Raw genomic sequence first — 17,592 nt, 5'->3', positions numbered from 1 at the left:
GGGTACTTAAAAAAAAAGCAAGGTACAACTACAGAGAAGGAGAGAAGAAAGCACTCCACAGAAGAAGAAAACAGGGAAGGGAGGGTATAAGGCAGAAAGCAGAGCAAGAATCTTCATTCTTTTGCACACAACTTTCTCAGTTGAATTTATTTCAGTGTGGAAGTTTGGAATCATTAGGATGGCAAGAAAAGATTTTGTTGCCTTTGTGTGGTTGCAGATCTCTATCTCTCTTGAGTCAATGGAATTATTATTTCTTTGGATTTACTCCAGAAATAATTTTTTTAAAAGTGTAGCAACAGCTTTCAAATTAAAAAAAATGGCAATATGATACCACTATTAATAATAATAATAATAATAATAATAATAATAATAATAATAATAATAATAATAATAATAATAATAATAATAATAATAATAATAATAATAATAATAATAATAATAATAATAATAATAAACAAATTATTAAACACCAAAAATTCATGCGGCGCAAGATGAGGTGAAACGACAGAAAATGTCTTCCAGATATATATATAATCAGTATATCTATCTATACGTGCACAGGGCTAATAGTAATGATATTGATAGATATACCTCTATTATTTCTTAAAATTCTTCTGACCCCGGCCCTCCCCAAGGATAATTGATGAGTGAAAATATCATTAAAACAAACCAAACCAAAATTAAAATAACATGAAAACTCTCTGAAAAATGTAACATGCTTCATATATTAAGAAAAGTACCATGCATCTGTCCACATTGGTGGATGACAGGATTAGATGAGGGCATGAATTTCTGTGTAAACATGTGACTGGATGATGCGGGCTATTTCTAAAATTGGCTTTTTATTATTCTGTAACAGATATACATACATATATGTATGTGTATATATATCTATATATCTATATCTGTATATATATATAGTTACATATATACATACATACATATATAGAGATATATATTTATGCCAATAAAGGTTTACTACTGTACTGTACTGTACTATAGATATATAGATATATATACACACACAGAGGGAGAAGGATATATAGTACATATTGTACATATAGATATCAGGTCCTTGAGAGGAGGTTTTGGGGCTTAGGAAGGAGAAGGGGCAGTACATCAAAAACACAATTAAAAATTCAAATTAAAGGAGCCCTATAAGGCATCTGCATGAACAATAAGTAAAACTTGCTCTTTTTCCCCCCTTGCGGAGAATAAAAACCCATATGCAACTAGGAAGTTCCAACAAAGATTATTTATCGTAACACAGCCTATTTTTTGTAGCTCCATTTTTTCAAATTTAGATGTCAGTTCCAGCTTATTTATCTTATTTATCTTTGAAGTTTGGACGCGACTGTTAGTTTCGTTCTTGCTCCTGTGGGCAGAAACCCCTTTGCTTCTCTGTACCCCTAGTGGTAATGTGGGCCTACTTGGCAAACCCATGCTGCAACAAGGAGAGAAGAAGAGAGGAGGAAGGCAATTTTGCAACTTCCCCTGGTAATGGGAAGCCCTCCCCCTGAAATACATTTGGAGAATTACTCATTCCCTGGAGAAATTAGTTTAACCTCTGTGGTCATAAACAGGAACACTCTTCTCATGTCTAAGGAAGTGGACTTGTCCACCAAAGCTCACATTAAAATATTGCAGCTAGTCTTTAAGGTGTCACAATATTTTCGTCCTCTTTATTTTTCATTTTTCATTCATTTTTGCCTGACAGGAAAATTTCGAGAAGCCACTAGTGCATCACTCTAAGCCCAAGCTGCTAAATGTTGTGGAATAAGGGTAAATGCTGTGGAATAAGACTTGATGGCATTCTGATAACCTTAGATGGCTTACAGCCAAGGCAAGGGGATGCCTCACTTTGAAATTTTGGGTTGAGGTGACAGATGGCAAGCCACCCCTACTGACAATGGCTACCCCATCACAAGTTACAAGATCTTCTGGTATTGTTGTGGGCTTTCCCCCATCTCCATGCATGCAAAGCTAAAGGAGAGAATCTCTCTCTCTCTCTCTCTCTCTCTCTCTCTCTCTCACACACACACACACACACACACACAAACAAACACACACACACACACACACACACACACACACACACACACACACACACGGCATGTTTTAATGCAATCCCCATTGGATCTTTTTATTTCTATAAAGCATTTTTGTACACAGACACTTGTTAAGAAAAGCCTTCTGGCTTTATTCAGCGGTGTCAGCTTCACCTTAGCAAGATTCTTGGAAGAATGGAATACACTGACATTTTTATTCTGGGGAAAAAGGCAGACAGAAATTCCTGTCAGGTAAGAAAACCAGAGTTGGCACACACGAACGGTGTGAAGCTAAGGGGCAAGAAGAAGGCTCAAAAATCACAGCTAAGGATTAATGTGATGTTCAGAGAATTTGCTGCTGTCTTGCTCTTCTGAAGTAAGCACACCACACTGCTGCTTTAGCTGACTTTCCAATTAGCCATGTTTAATCAGAGTATATCCTGAAGAGGATTCAGAGGATCTGACTGCACATGGAGTTTCCATTCATGCTGTCCATCCTAAATTGTTTTACATTCAATGGAAGCAGAAGTTTTCCACATGGTGCTGAACTACTGCTTCATGCGCTGTAAGGAATGTTCAGGTTCTCCCATTCCTTATATATCCTACAAACAACTGTTCCTTGCCATGTGCGCAACTGCCCCTTCCATCAAAGGCAAATGATTTGGCAAGGAGGGTGTGTAGCTAGAGTCACCAGGAACATACAGTGTTGCCAATCATCAGCTACCAATAATGGCAAGCATTCTTGGGATGAATTGAAATATCTTGACATCCTTTTCCAAAGTAAATGGAGCAAAATAATGATTGCTAAATTCAGATAAAAATTATGAAAGCCCGTTAAGAGAAGATGCCACCAAAATTCCCAAAGCCCCTCATCAGAACGATTTTATTTTCCTCAGGCAATCAACTCACACAAAGGGGTGCATTTTCTCCTCATTTCTGACTGCAGTCAAGTTGAACGGGAACACAGAGCTTCTGCAGGGATGACATTTAACCTGTTGGCTTTTGTCTCAAGAAATAATTGTTGCCTTATTTTCAAATTGCTGCAAAGCTGCCTCTAGTCATTCAAGGCAGTGGACAAGAGAAGCAAATTGATAAAGTTGGAGAAATCCTATTTTAATTGCAAATGTATTGACAGACCGAAGAAAGAGCTAGTGTAGTGGTGGCAAAGAAGAGCAACTGGAAGATTGATTGCAACTCTCCAGGACTATCATGTTGTTTTGTACTGAGATATGCAGGAAAGAGGCACAGTACACAGTTCCCATAGCATTGTGCAATGAACATTAAGAAACTAAGGAAGACAGCTGCATTGGTCTATGAGGGATAAAATCCATTAATGAGGAGAGAAATATCTAAATTCCACAGCTAGGTAGAAGAAGAAGAAGAAGAAGAAGAAGAAGAAGAAGAAGAAGAAGAAGAAGAAGAAGAAGAAGAAGAAGAAGAAGAAGAAGAAGAAGAAGAAGAAATATATACTGCTCTGATATTTAACAGATACATAGGACAGATACATAGGTTTTTGGTTGAAATGTGTATCTGTTATATAATATCAGTCAATGTTTTTATAATTTTGATTTACTGTGCTTGTGCTTTTATTAACAACAACAACAACAACAACAACAACAACAACAACAACAACAACAACAACAACAACAACAATGTGCTATCAAGTCAATTCTGACTTAAGGGGTCCCTTTTCATGGTAGACAATAGCTTGTCCAAGACCACATAAGCTTTCTATATTTCTGGGAGGCAAAGTGGGGAATTGAACTCCTGGACTGACCAAGAATTAATCAAAATTCCCAAAATTTGCCTATGAGAGAAAGTATGACTGACAGATCTGACCAGTCCCATACATCATTCAGATCTGACTGTTCCAGACTCGTGAAACTATCCTTTGCAGGTAACCAAAATGTAACTATAGCAATATGGAGGCTACTGGAAGGCTGCTGAATTTATTTGGAATTCACAGCAATGCCAATTTATTTGGTATCACTGGATAGGAAGAGAAGCTCAGAGGTGTATGGGAGAAGCTCCCACTTTGGCTCTTCCATGAGTCAGTGTTAATCCAGTTGGCCAAGGAATCATACTGGTATGATCTGAGACAGGGCTGGTCAATAGGTGGCCTTCCAGATGTTGTTGGGCAGCACCATCCCTCAACAAAGCTATGCTGTCTATGATTGGAGCAAACTGCAGGCCAACAAAATCTGCAAAATCACATACTTCCCATCCTAGTCTAAGAAATCTTGTGGATCCCAGTGAGGTGGGAAGGAGTGGTACTGCAAACTCTTTACTGTTCTTGCTGCAATCAACTGGCAACGCTACTCCTCTGGAAACTGTTCCAATGGGAAAACTGTATAGAATGGAAATCCATCAGTCTTGCATTGAATGATGGAATATAATTTATGAAAGCTCATGTCATAACAAGTGTGTTAGTTAGGGACTGCAAGACATATTTGTTACTATAGTATCAGACTACTCATGTGAGTAGTGCCCAGGAACATTTTTTTCATGTCTGTGAACCACCTCTTAGTTCCTGCAGTGACATATGTATGCAGCACACTCACATGCATATGTACAAATGCTGTTTGTACACTGATGTGTAGGCAAAGATCCTTTCAGATATGCCAATCAAGAAGAGCACCTCAATTAATAGTAGGATTTTAGGAGCTTCCATGTGACTACCTTTGCACTTCAATCAAGATAACTGAAGATAGATTGAAAAACTGTTGAGAAAAGAAAAACAAAGATGAAAGAAAAGAAAAACAAAGATGAAAGAAAAGAAAAACAAAGATGAAATAATGCCCAATAGTTTTTTAGAGGCATTGGACTACCACTTCCAGTATCCCTCAGCCTGGATAAACATTGTCCGTGCTGGTTGGTAATGATGGAGATTGCAGTAAATTACTTAAGAACTCACTAGTTTGGGCAAAACTTAGATGTACAGAGATGTATACAGATGTGCTTTATGCTAAATTAGACCAATGGCGCATCAAGTGTAGCACTGTCTATTCTGTCTGACAGCTGCTTTCCAAGATCTCAGTCAGAAATGCCCTCTGTCCCTAACTTACTTGAGATCCTTTAAGTGGAAATGTCATGGGTTGAATCTGAGGCCTTGTCTATGCAAAACATATGTTTTGTCTCTTAAGCTGTCAAAGTAAAGGTGATTTAAGGGGAGTTGAGTGAGTTTCTTCTAAAATCAAAACCATAGGACACAAAGGAAGTATGCTTACAATGTTAGAGAGTTTAAGCGTGTGCCTCCCAGAAAAAGATAGAAAAGAGAGCGAGTCACTAACAAAGAACAGCTAAGAACAGATTGGCGGGACGTCTGTCCTGTCTGACGTTTCCTTTGATTCTGAGGCTCTGTGGCAATAACCCCAATGTTTCCAAACCACATCTTTATGGATGAACAAGTACTGCTTCCCTTTGTTGCAGCCTGATTCATTCACCAATGCTTCCTCTCAAGATTCTGTGTCACTGCAATTCATCACCATGGAAGGAGCTGTGTGATATAGCCTTCACAACATCTCTGCAGGCAATGGATAAGAGGAGTGGATTGATAAAGGGGGAGGAAAGGCTTCTCTTTAAAATGCAAATTTCTTGGCAATCAGAAAAGGAGGGGGATAGTTTAATGAGGTCCTAAAAGATTAGTAGCAGAATTTAAATCAATGAGTCTCTAGCTGCTCTTTAGAATACCAAATCTGGTGTTTTCAGCCTTTGCAAATGACATTCACAGACCAACTGTAACTTCCATGACTGGCCCCTAAAGGTGCACTATGACCTAATCTGGTGATAGCTATACAGTGGTGCCCTGCAAGATGATGTTAATCCGTTCCACTGAAATTGCTGTTTAGCGAAAACATTGTCTTGCGAAAAGCGTTTCCCCATTGGAATGCATTGGAATCCGTTTAATGCGTTCCGATGGGGAAAATAGTCATCGTTTTGCGAAGATCGCCCACAGGGAAGCCATTTTGCGAAGCGCTGATCAGCTGTAAAAATCACTGTCTTGCGAAGCATCGGTCCCGAAAAAAAACCATTTTGCGAAGATCGCCCATAGGGAAGCCATTTTGCGGAGCCCCCGATCAGCAGTAAAAATCATTGTCTTGCAAAGCATCGGTCCCCCCCGAAAAAAAAGTCTTGTGAAGTATGGACTGAAACATCGTCCAGCGAAAATCACCCATAGGAAACACTGTTTTGCGAAGTGCAATGGCGATCGCAAAAACTCATCGTCATGTGGATTTGTCGTTTTGCGGGGTCATCGTCTAGCGGGGCACCACTGTAAATCTGTTTTGAGGGTCCTTCCTCATCTCTCTTTCCTCATGGCTGCCATTACCATCAGATCCTGAAAAAGTTGCTTGTGGGGGGAATGTAACTCCCAGAGACCTCCACCCATCATGCAGCCAGTAGCCGGGAGATTCTGAGAGTTGTCATTCACAAAAGTAACTTTTCTAGGCTGGCTACAACATGTGTAGCAGTGATGACTGTCACTACAAAAGAAGGATTAGGAAAAGCTAATTGAAGTGAGTGGGAAGAAAATAAATAAAGAAAACAATGCCCTTTGACTTTTTAATACTTTTTTTCCTCACTGTGACTTCCATCCCAGAAGATACTTGTTTGGATGATAACTCCCAGAATTTTGGACCATAGCTTCCAGACCTACTTCCTTTGTGTACCCCACTAAGGCAGAGGTACAAAAGTTTATAGGTCTCAACCACAGTGACATCTGTAATCCCTAATTTACCGTTTTGGTTAAGACTTGTGAGTTTCTGTCTCATAAATTCCACTGCTTATTTGAGAAGAAAATGATCATAACACAAGGTGTGCTATGAAAGTAGAAGTTAATGCAAAGTTGCTTTTTTGTGGCCCTCAGTGTTTGATTAGGACACAACCCTGTGCATAAAGGCTTCAAAAACATGTGACAGAAGGGAGGAGCTGCCATTTTGTTGTTGAGAATGGTGCATTAACATGATTCTACAGTTCATAATGCCATGTTCAGCTTTATCATGGAACTTCCCAGATGCATGGCGAAGCCACAAGGGTCTTGTTTTACTTCCAAAGCAAGTCTTACCCCCCAAAATGCAAGCAGAATATGAGGGATGAAAGAGAAATGTGAAAGCACTAGCCTTTGGTGACTTTTATTATTATTATTGTATTAATCTAAAATACTTGCGAAAATAACCATTTGATGTTGGGTTTTGGCAAAACAAAAACAAAAACAAAATACACAAAAAAAGAGACTCCCTCCTTTGTTTAAAAAAAGCAGAGAAAAGTCAAAGAAAAAGAAATAAGATTGTTTATGTGTTTCACTTTTAAGGACAGATTCTCATAAAACTCCATTTTTACAAGGTACACAGAAATTCGATGAAATTCTGTTCTCTATTATATAAATGCTTAACTCGCAGCAAGCCTCAAAATTAAGGAATAAATTAAAAAAATAAAAGAAAGACTTGGGGAAAAGGTATTCAAAAATAAAGTAGACTGCAGTTGCCTGCTGGATATTACACTGTCATATCTATCCCACAAGAAAAAAGAAGAAGCCATCAAACCATCAAAATGTATCTAGGCTCAAAGTGAGAAATCGAACCTGTTTCAAATGGCCACAATCAGCGCTGACTGTTGAGTGGATACATTTTGAAGCATCCATGCTGCAGGAAACATGGCACAGCCTAATACTGGTTTTGGACCCACTACATTTTTAGTGCACCTCAAATTCTTCACATAAAAAATATTTGAATGAATACTCGGCCATGTTAACCACATTCAAAATCCCATGGACAAATGGAACTTCCTTTGCATGTTTCCACATCTACCGAGAAAGCTTAAGTAATAGATGTGGAAACAGGCACACGTTTATAAAATTGGTAGCCCAAACTTTTGGTATGACATTGTTGGTACTAGACATGTCACTTTCTCCCTACCAGAGTCAGTTCAAAAAACAACTACAAATATGTAGCACAACGATTCAGGAAAAACTGAACAGAACTGGTTGTGTATGTTTTACATCTGCCAACTCCATGGGATTGGATGCTTGGCTTTAGGCATTTATATCAGATATGCAGTCGTACACGTATATACATATATCACATATACATATATACGTGTACATATATATGTATACAATCACACAGACATAAATAGGTAGGCATCGTGTATTGCAGATTTTTAAAAAGCAAGCAAAAAAAGAAGACTGACCTGGCTTACCTACACTCGGCTCACATTCAATGAGATCTTCGTCATCGTTAGAACATTCCGCTGAAGAAACAAGGTCATCTGTTGTCTGTTGTGTAAACAAAAACAAGGAAACAAAAAGCAGAGGGACAGTGATCAGATATAGGGTATGGCATTAAAAGAGAGATAAAACTGTACACAGGGTAATAAGCAAAGTGTGACCGTTCTGATCACAAAGTCAGTAATGAACAGAGACGGAAAATGTTACTTTGGGGACTAGAAGTCCCAGAATTTTTTACTTTGCATGGCCACTGACCATCGTGACTGTGGAATTCTAGGATCTTTAGTACAAAACAACAACATTACCAAGGGCTTGTGGAGAAGCACCACCACCAACAGTAAACTCTGAAGGTAAGAGAATTTCTGTGCTGGGTCAGACCAAAAGCTGATCAGACATTCTGTTTCCACAGCAGCCAACAAGATGCCTGTGGAAAGCCTACAGGCAGAACATGAACACAAAGTACTTTGTGTATTCAGAGGCCAGTTGCCTTCTCACATTGAAGGTAATATACCACCACTGTTCAGTGAACAAGTTTCCTTGGACGATCTTCTATTACCTCAGAACCCACTAATAGTAGTTTTGTGCCACTGGATTAACCATTGGAAACCTGAGCCTCAATAGTGATGTGAACAGTATATGAAAAGGTTTCTTTGATTGAGTGGTCACACATCAGTACTTCAGTCATTATAATCTTATACCCTTCATTTTGGAGAGGAAAGCCAGCCTGGAGAAGGTACACCTCAGGGATCTGTACACTTATCCCATATTTATCTCATAGTAACACCTACACAGCTGCTGGACTATTAAAATATACGCTAATGTTAAACCAATTAGTTAAAACAATTAAAAAACACCTTAAGAGCGACATAAAGAAATATAATGCACAGTATCCCAAACCAAAACTCTTTACTCTCAACTCAGTTGGGAAAAACCTGTCTAAAAAGGGATCTCACTGAACTGAATAATTACCAGCCAGTCTCCAGTACAGTGGTGCCTCGCTAGACTTTAAATTATAATTATATATAAAAATTATAATCATTTAATTAATTAATTGTTATAAATTTTTCTTGAACTTGTTATCCTTTATGTTGTAAGCGGCCAAGAGTGGTCGAAATGACTAGATAGGCGGGGTATAAATAAATAAATAAATAAATAAATAAATAAATAAATAAATAAATAAATAAATAAATAAATGATGATAATCCGTTCCACTGAAATCGCTGTTTAGCGCGAAAAGCATTTCCCCATTGGAATGCATTGAAACCTGTTTAATGCGTTCCAATGGGGAATAATCGTCGTTGTCTAGCAAAGATCGGCCATAGAAAAGCCGCTTTGCAAATTGCCGATCAGCTGTTTAAATAGCTGTCTTGCAAAGCTTGGGTCCCGAAACCACACGTTTTGCAAGCGCAGAGGGAGCTGTCAAAATCGTTGTCTAGCGAAAATCGGTTTGCGAAGCAGGGACCAAACATTGTCCAGCGAAATTCCCCCATAGGAATCATGGTTTTACGAATCGCTATAGCGATCGCAAAAAGTCAATGTCTAGCGAAAAAACTGTCATGCGGAGTAACTGTCTAGTGAGGCACCACTGTATTCCATTTTTTGGGAAGGTGTTCAAGAATGTGGTGGCTTCCTAATTTCAGGGGTTCCTGCATGAAACAGATTGTCATTCCTATCTGGCTTCAGGCTTGGTAATGGGACAGAGACTGCTTTGGCCACCTTGCTTGCATCATCTACGCTGGGAAATGGACAGGAGGAGTGTAGTCCCATTGGTTCAGATAAGTCTTTCAGTGGTAGTATCTTTCAATACTACCCGCCATGGTATCCTTCTGGGCCATGTCTCTGAGATAGGTCTTGGAGGAGCTGTTTTATGGTGGCCATGGACCTTCCTGGAGGGCTGAGTTCAGAAGGTAATATACCACCACTGTTCAGTGAACAAATTTCCTTGGATGATCTTGGACCGCCTAGAGTGGTCGCAAGACCAGATAGGCGGGATATAAATAAATAAATAAATAAATAAATAAATAAATAAACAAACAAACAAACAAACAAACAAACAAACAAACAAAATAAGGAGGTGCTGCTGCAATATTGTTGCACCTGCACCACCTTCTCATGTTCTGATACCCTGGCCCAGGTTTCAATTTCGTCCCCCATGCTATTTAATATCTACATGAAATTCACGGGAAAGGTTGCTGAGAGGTTTGGGGTTCTGTGCAGCCAGTATGCTGATAACCTCCAACTCCATCTCTCCTTCCTGTCTGATTCCAAGGAAGCAGTTTGGGCCTAGACCATTGTCTAATGTCAGTAATGGACAGGATGAGGGTAAACAAACTGAAACTTATCTGTGAATATTCTCAGCCATCTGGAAGTTGAGTCATAGCATTTCGACTTCTTATTAGATTGAAATGTTTCGCTACTCATCCAAGTAGCTTCTTCAGTCTTAGTTGATAGGAGACCCGATATATCCTGGTTTCACTTCCCCCTGGTCTGAATAGGCTCGTTAGATGGACAAAGGATGGCGTATGTGTGTGAGAGTGAAAATCCCACCTTTGCAGTCCTTTTCCTCCCATTATCACTTGATGAGCAAGATGTACTCATTTTGGACCGAAAAGATAAATGGTTTGAGAGAGGGGTCGGAGAGGCTATACGTGTGCATATAGAAAATCCCTCACTCAACAGGGGTGGAGGCCTTAGATACAATCTGTCTCCTATTTATCATGCTGCCCTTTCATCTGTCTCCAGAAAGATCAGGACCACACCCACCAGGAAGACCACTGTTGATGACTGTTAATGACCCATGGCAATGGGCGGAGAAGGACTGCAGAAGCGGGGTTTTCACTCACACACACACACCCGTCCTTTGTCCATCTAAGGAGCCTATTCAGACCAGGTGGAAGTTAAACCAACCTGGAGGAGATATCAGGGGTCTTCTACCAACTCTCCCCAGATTGAAGAAGCTACTTGAATGAGCAGCAAAACATTTCAACCTAATAAGAAAGGAATCTAGTTGCTATGACTCAACTTCCAGAAAATTGAAACTTAATTCATATAGGAGAGACAGAGAGAGAGAAGCTCCTGTTCAGTCAATAAGCAGATTAAGCACTAGGGATTCAGCATGTACTGGATGGGGTTACACTTCCTCTGAAAACATAGGTGCACAGCTCAGGGAGTAGCAGTGGGAATTCCTGTTTACATAAGTGAAAAAAAAGGGGAAGTGTGAGACCCTCTGTTACCATTGGGTAGGACTCCACCTCTCTCATGCAACCTCACTGCATGCATGTGTGACTCCATCCCCTAGAACCGAAGGAGCTAAATGCAATTGCCGCATAGAGGAAGAAGAATGCTGTGCAGAGAGGGGTGGCGTTGTCATGCTGGCTTAGAGGGAACTTTGTCTGTTACTATGTTGGTGAGTCATTACATTCCAATGGAACCAAGCAGGATTCTGTCCCTTATTTTGACCAGCTAAATGGCAATTAGGTAAAACATGATCGTCCCCATGCTGCACCTATTTAATTTAGCCACTGCCGATAATTGAGAAAATTCTTCAGTTTATGTTTCCTTCAGAAACAGGTGCAATTACAATAGCTGTCACTGACAAGATTCATTTTTTAATTATTATTATTAAACATCAGTGGTGTGAAACTACAGGTTTATTACTGATACAAGTAAATACAAAGGCAGTGTCATTTACACATGGGGCAGAACACATGCTTTTCACAGCTAATTCTTCTGGTCAGACAAAAGAAATGTAGACTGTGTGGTTAAACACAGATATACTGTGGATAGAACAGAGGTACCACATTGTTAATGAGCTAGACAGAACACTTCCTTCTAATTACACCCCCTCCCAACTGACCTACACAATGGGTTTCAATGGAAATATCAGCCTTATCCAGGCGTTACAGAATTCATCTCCTGAACTTGCTTGTGGCTAGTCTTGTCCCCTCTGCCATCCCTTTCTCTACGCCAAGTGACACCAAGTCTGAAGATGAGGCGTTCTTGCCTATGTATAGAGCCTACAGATGAACAGGAAGCAATCCTCTTCAGACTTACTATTGCTCACTTAGAGAGGGAAAGGCTAACTGCTCCATTTAAGCATTTTTTGGGAAACTGAATGCCTGAATAGGTCCAGGGCTAATAGGATAGTGAATGTACAAGAGGTGAGGTGGGAAGGCCAGCTCCAAAAAGGCTGAGGAGCATCTGTGGCCCCAATGACTTCAGCACATGTTCCTTGCACTTTCCAGCTGGTAATTCATTCTCTCTCTCTCCTTTTTCCTTTTCAATGGCAGCTCTAATTAAGGAGCAGCATGTACCACAGTCTGTTAAGGAGAACTCTAATGGCTTCTCTCCCCAGCAGCGACTTCTTCATGTAATTGCTGCAATTAGTAGAATTACTAATGGAAACCATTAGGATGATTCTGTGGAAGCCTCTGGACATGGGCTATATGGCTCCAGCACAAGAGTACAAAATTATTCTGCCCTCAGCGATATGAGCTCTACAGAAGTCTGACACCAGATTCTTTCCACTTTCCCGTTTCTCTCTTGCATGCATAAAAGGTACAGGTTGTATGGGGCTATGGGGTCTCTGTAAAAAGAATTCTGGCATAAGACACTGCAAAAAAGATATCTCAATCTGGCAGACGGGAACTGCCAGAGACTTGCTTTTTACCCAACAATTTTTAGAAAATGCTTATAGTGATATTCAGAATCAGTCAGGATTTAGTTCAGTACAAGTAGTTACCTCTTTTCCCCCTCCACCTATTAGCCTTGTGTTTTCTCCAAGAAGTTACTGAAGGGGGGAAAGGCTGAATTCTGCTCTAGTGGCCATTTTACACATACATTTCCCAATCATTGCCTAGAATGCACGTGGACTAGATAAACTTTATCTTCCAGAATCATATGTTACATATGTATATTGGAAAGCTACTTTACTGATCAATGAAAGCAATATTTCGAAAAAGATGGCACCTTAAAAATATGTAACCAAGTCTCCCAAAGATAGATTTTGGGCAGGAAAGAAAGAAAGAAGAACAATAGTGGGACCTAGGAAGAAGTGAAATCCACAATTATTTTAAAAGATGCAAACAAAACTTCCTAGACTTACAATACTAGACTATTCCTAGACTTATTCGTACTTAATAAGTAGACAGTAAAGCTCTAGCAATCCTCATTTTGCACAGTTAGCATTATATGCATTAACACATTTTATTGCTTGCACAACATTAAATTCTGTAGAAGAAAAGAGAGTGCTTTTCTCTTGCAGAAATTACAACATAGAAGAATTTGTACTCTCTCTTCTTGACATGAAAGAACAAGACATGTGAGGGCTTGGACTTAAAGAAAGCCCTTCCCTTTGCCTTTACAAATTCCGACAACTGGGAAGTTTTTACTAGGAGAATTGAAATAGTATGTATGTATGTATGTATGTATGTATGTATGTATGTATGTATGTATGTATGTATGTATGTATGTATGTATGTATGTATGTATGTATGTATGTATGTATGTATGTATGTATATATTTATTTATTTATTTATTTATTTATTTATTTATTTATTTATTTAATTTGTACCCCACCCATTTAGTCAACCAACTACTCTGGGCAGCTAACAGCATATAAAATAAACCATTTAAAATATGGTACAAATAATATATCAATAGACAAAGACTCAAGGTGAGAGAACAAAATAAATCAAGAGGTGGCTGGAGGGAAGGCTTGCCTGAATAGCCAGGTTTTCAGTTGGCATTTGAAAATGTCCAGGGAAGGGGCCATACAGATCTCAGAAGGGAGGCCATTCCAAAGGCGAGGAGCTACTGCCGAGAAGGCCTGGTTTCTTGTTTTTTCCTTCCTGGCCTCCCTTGGTGTTAGGCTCCTCAGCCTCACCTCCTGGCTAGACTGAGCGATACGAGTAGATTTGGGTGGGAGGAGGGGTTCCGCCAGGCATCGAGGCTCTAAACCGTTTAGGGCTTTATACGTAAGCCTTAGAACTTTGAAATCGACGTGGAACCGAATGGGCATACAATGTAAGGCGGCCAGAGTAGGGGAGATATGATATTGTTTCCTCACCCCACTAATAAGTCTGGCCGCCGCATTCTGCACCATTTGGAGTTTCCACATTGATCTCAAAGGTAGCCCCATGTAGAGAGCATTACAGTGATCTAACCTCGAGATTACGAGTGCATGGACCAGTGTGGTGAGCGACCCCCCATCTAGATAGGGACGCAGCTGGGCAATGTGCCACAGATGGAAATAAGCAGATCGGACCATAGACACCAACTGGGATTCCATGGTAAGCGACTGGTCCAGATGAATCCCCAAGCTGCAAACCTCACTCTTCACTGTGAGAGTCACCCCCCCCAAAAAAGAGAGGGAGTTTCCCAAACCGTTGATGGTAGGTCCGCCCACCCTCCATTTTGTCTGGGACCTCTGTCTTGTCTGGTTTCAGCCTCAGCCCATTATCCTGCATCCATTGCAGTACAGACCCCAGGCAGCGCTGCAGGGACAGAACAGCATCCACTGTAGTTGGAAAAAAGGAGATGTAGAGCTGCGTGTCATCAGCATATTGATGGCACGCCACTCCACACCCCCTGATGACCTTGCCCAGTGGCCTCATATAGATGTTAAAGAGCATTGGGGAGATAGACAAGCCCTGCGGAACCCCACAGTTGAGGCTCCACTCACACTCTCCCCAAGCTGAATTCTCTGAGGATGATCTCCCAGGAAGGATCGGAACCAGGCCAACGCCGAGCCACCAATTCCTAACTCGGAGATCCTCCTCAGGAGGATACCGTGGTCTACAGTATTGAAGGTGGCTGAGATATCGAGGATGACCAACAGAGAAGTTTTTCCCCTGTCAGCCTCCCTCAATAGGTCATCATACAGGGCAACCAATGGTGTATCTATACCATGGCATGGCCTGAAGCCCAACTGGAATGGGTCCAGGGCATTTGTTTCATCCAAGTGCGCCTGAAGCTGATCGCCCACCACCCTCTCTACCACTTTGCTAATGAAAGAGACTTGGCGATGGGCCTGTAATTGCCAATATTGTCCGCTGCCAGATGGGGTCTCTTTCTAATGGGCCTAATCAGTGTCTCCTTGAGGGCAGGAGGAACCCTGCCCTCCCGGAAAGACTCGTTAATTATCGCTGTGGCCCATTCAGTAGTTATAGGCCTGGCTGCTTTGATTAGCCAGGCTGGGCAAGGGTCAAGAGAGGAAGTGGTGGAGGAAGTATCCTCCATACAAACTCTTGAGAGGTACTACTCTGCTCTCCTTAAATGCCACAATCTCTCCTTGTCCTCCTTGAAATCTGATAGATGCAAAAATTGAATAGGAATTGCCACTCATATTCAGCCCCCCCCCCGACTTCTCTACAAACTGGAATTCATGTAATCAATACTCCCAAACTTTTGCATCCTCAGTAAAAAAGGGTATATTGGTGAAAATGTGTTCAACTGCTGCAAGATGTTCAACTCCTGTGCAAGAATGAAAAAAAATATCTTTTCTCACCAGCAGGAACCTTAGCCTGAAAATGAAAATGTTGCAAAAATGTACTGGAAAAGGAAAACTGCACAAAACTCTCCACAATCTCATTCAGAGGGAGAAAATGGCTAGAATTTCTTATTCTTACCTGTAAAAATGAAATACACAAATATTTACATCCTTATGGTTGTTGTAGGTTTTTTGGGCTGTTTGGTTGTGTTCTGGAGGCTTTTCTTCCTAACATTTCACCAGTCTCTGTGGCCGGCACCTTCAGAGGACAGGAGTTAGAACTCTAGAACCTCCAGAACATGGCCAAACAGCTTGAAAAACCTACAACCACCATTGGATCCCAGCTATGAAAGCCTTTGAGAATACATTTACACTCTTACATTGGTAAACAAAGGGCTAGAGTATCTTAACATGCATCTCTTCCCTGTGTGTGTTCCAGCTGGACACCATCTAGTTTTTACTATTTTTAATTCTTAAAATTAAAAATTCAAGTCAACTTTCCTGCTCTTAAACAAGGACGTGTCTTGTGGCACTATGAGGACTAACAGGTTTTATCTGGCATAAGCTATCATGGACTGCAGCCCTTTCATATCACTGAAATTCACTTTACCTTTTCTCATCTATGCTGTACGGTGGGCATAAATTATGCTGCTGCCCTTCCTCTAGTTGGTTGGATCTGTGGCAATATTGTGCCACTTTACTAGGAGAATTGAAATAGTATGTATGTATGTATGTATGTATGTATGTATGTATGTATGTATGTATGTATGTATGTATGTATGTATGTACGTACGTACGTACGTACGTACGTACGTGTGTGTGTGTGTGTGTGTGTGGGTGGGTGGGTGGGTGGGTGCGTGCGTACGTACGTACGTACTGTACGTATGTATGTATGTATGTATGTATGTATGTATGTATGTATGTATGTATGGTAGCTCAGTCGTACACTACATGTTTTTTGTTTGCATGCTTATACATGCAAACAACATTTCTAAGTAGCACTGGAAACATTCCTGCTTCAATATCTGAATATACTAGCCACCAGCTAGCATAGACTGTAGGAAGTATTATCTAATTCAGGTATAGTAAGGATTCTGTGTTTTATTCAGAACAAGAGGGGAAATTAGGTTTTTTTTTTTTTTTTTTAAAAACACCTATAATTCTCATTATTCTTTCCCTAGTTGTAGTCCAAAAAGTTACTTTTTCTAAATATACCTTCCACCTTGTATCTGAAGTGATGAGCTGAGGAATAAAGCCAATTTTTAATAAGTTGTCTGTTAGTTACTCTATAATAGAGGAGTAAAAATGCTTCTGTTGCAAGGGACAAAGACAGAAACAGAATATATTTGCGTACTCTATATATTAACCAGCAGATAAGACATAATGTCTTCACAAGAAAATATTTCAAAGCATCCCATTGTAAGATATGAGTTTAATTTATTTTTTAAATCTCAGAATTGGAATTAAGGAGCCTAGTATTAAGGACCATAAAACTAAAGACAGTATTATAATAACCTTCAATAAAATATCTCTCTAGACAGAGGACCCTTTATTTGTCCTTTGAAAGAACTTTTATTGCATTTATATTATTATTAATATTATTGTCCTTCTGCTTCACTACTGTGCTTATGAAATTGCTGTGGTATCAAACAGGAGCACACAATAGGAAAAGCTGAGAAGTCTGCATCTAACCTTGAGGATTTATGAGCATATTTACCTTCAAATTCCCTCAGTTTCAAAGAACTGCCTCCAATGAATTATTGTTTCAGTAATCACCACATTCTAATTATTCAATTCAAAGGCTTCATCAATCTTGCTTCTGGTGAGGGTC

At 40.0% G+C, this 17,592-nt stretch overlaps 1 protein-coding gene across 9 annotated transcripts in view; it reads right to left on the bottom strand.

Annotated features, from left to right (window-relative positions):
* Positions 1-17,592, bottom strand: part of NRXN3 (neurexin 3) — a 1,709,419-nt gene that overhangs the window by 36,952 nt on the left and 1,654,875 nt on the right. For 5 of the 9 annotated variants that reach the window (XM_078393271.1, XM_078393299.1, XM_020794338.3 and 2 more), the window contains one exon: positions 8,235-8,319. In XM_078393271.1, coding sequence (XP_078249397.1) covers positions 8,235-8,319 — 85 coding nt within the window. The remainder of the gene's footprint in view (positions 1-8,234; positions 8,320-17,592) is intronic. The other 4 variants (XM_078393277.1, XM_020794339.3, XM_020794345.3 and 1 more) reach the window with 1 other exon arrangement.

Source organism: Pogona vitticeps, chromosome 1 (assembly GCF_051106095.1).
Source record: "Pogona vitticeps strain Pit_001003342236 chromosome 1, PviZW2.1, whole genome shotgun sequence".
Classification (NCBI taxonomy): domain Eukaryota; kingdom Metazoa; phylum Chordata; class Lepidosauria; order Squamata; family Agamidae; genus Pogona; species Pogona vitticeps.
Note: the sequence above shows the minus strand (reverse complement) of the source record. Positions and strands in the feature narration are given on the sequence as shown.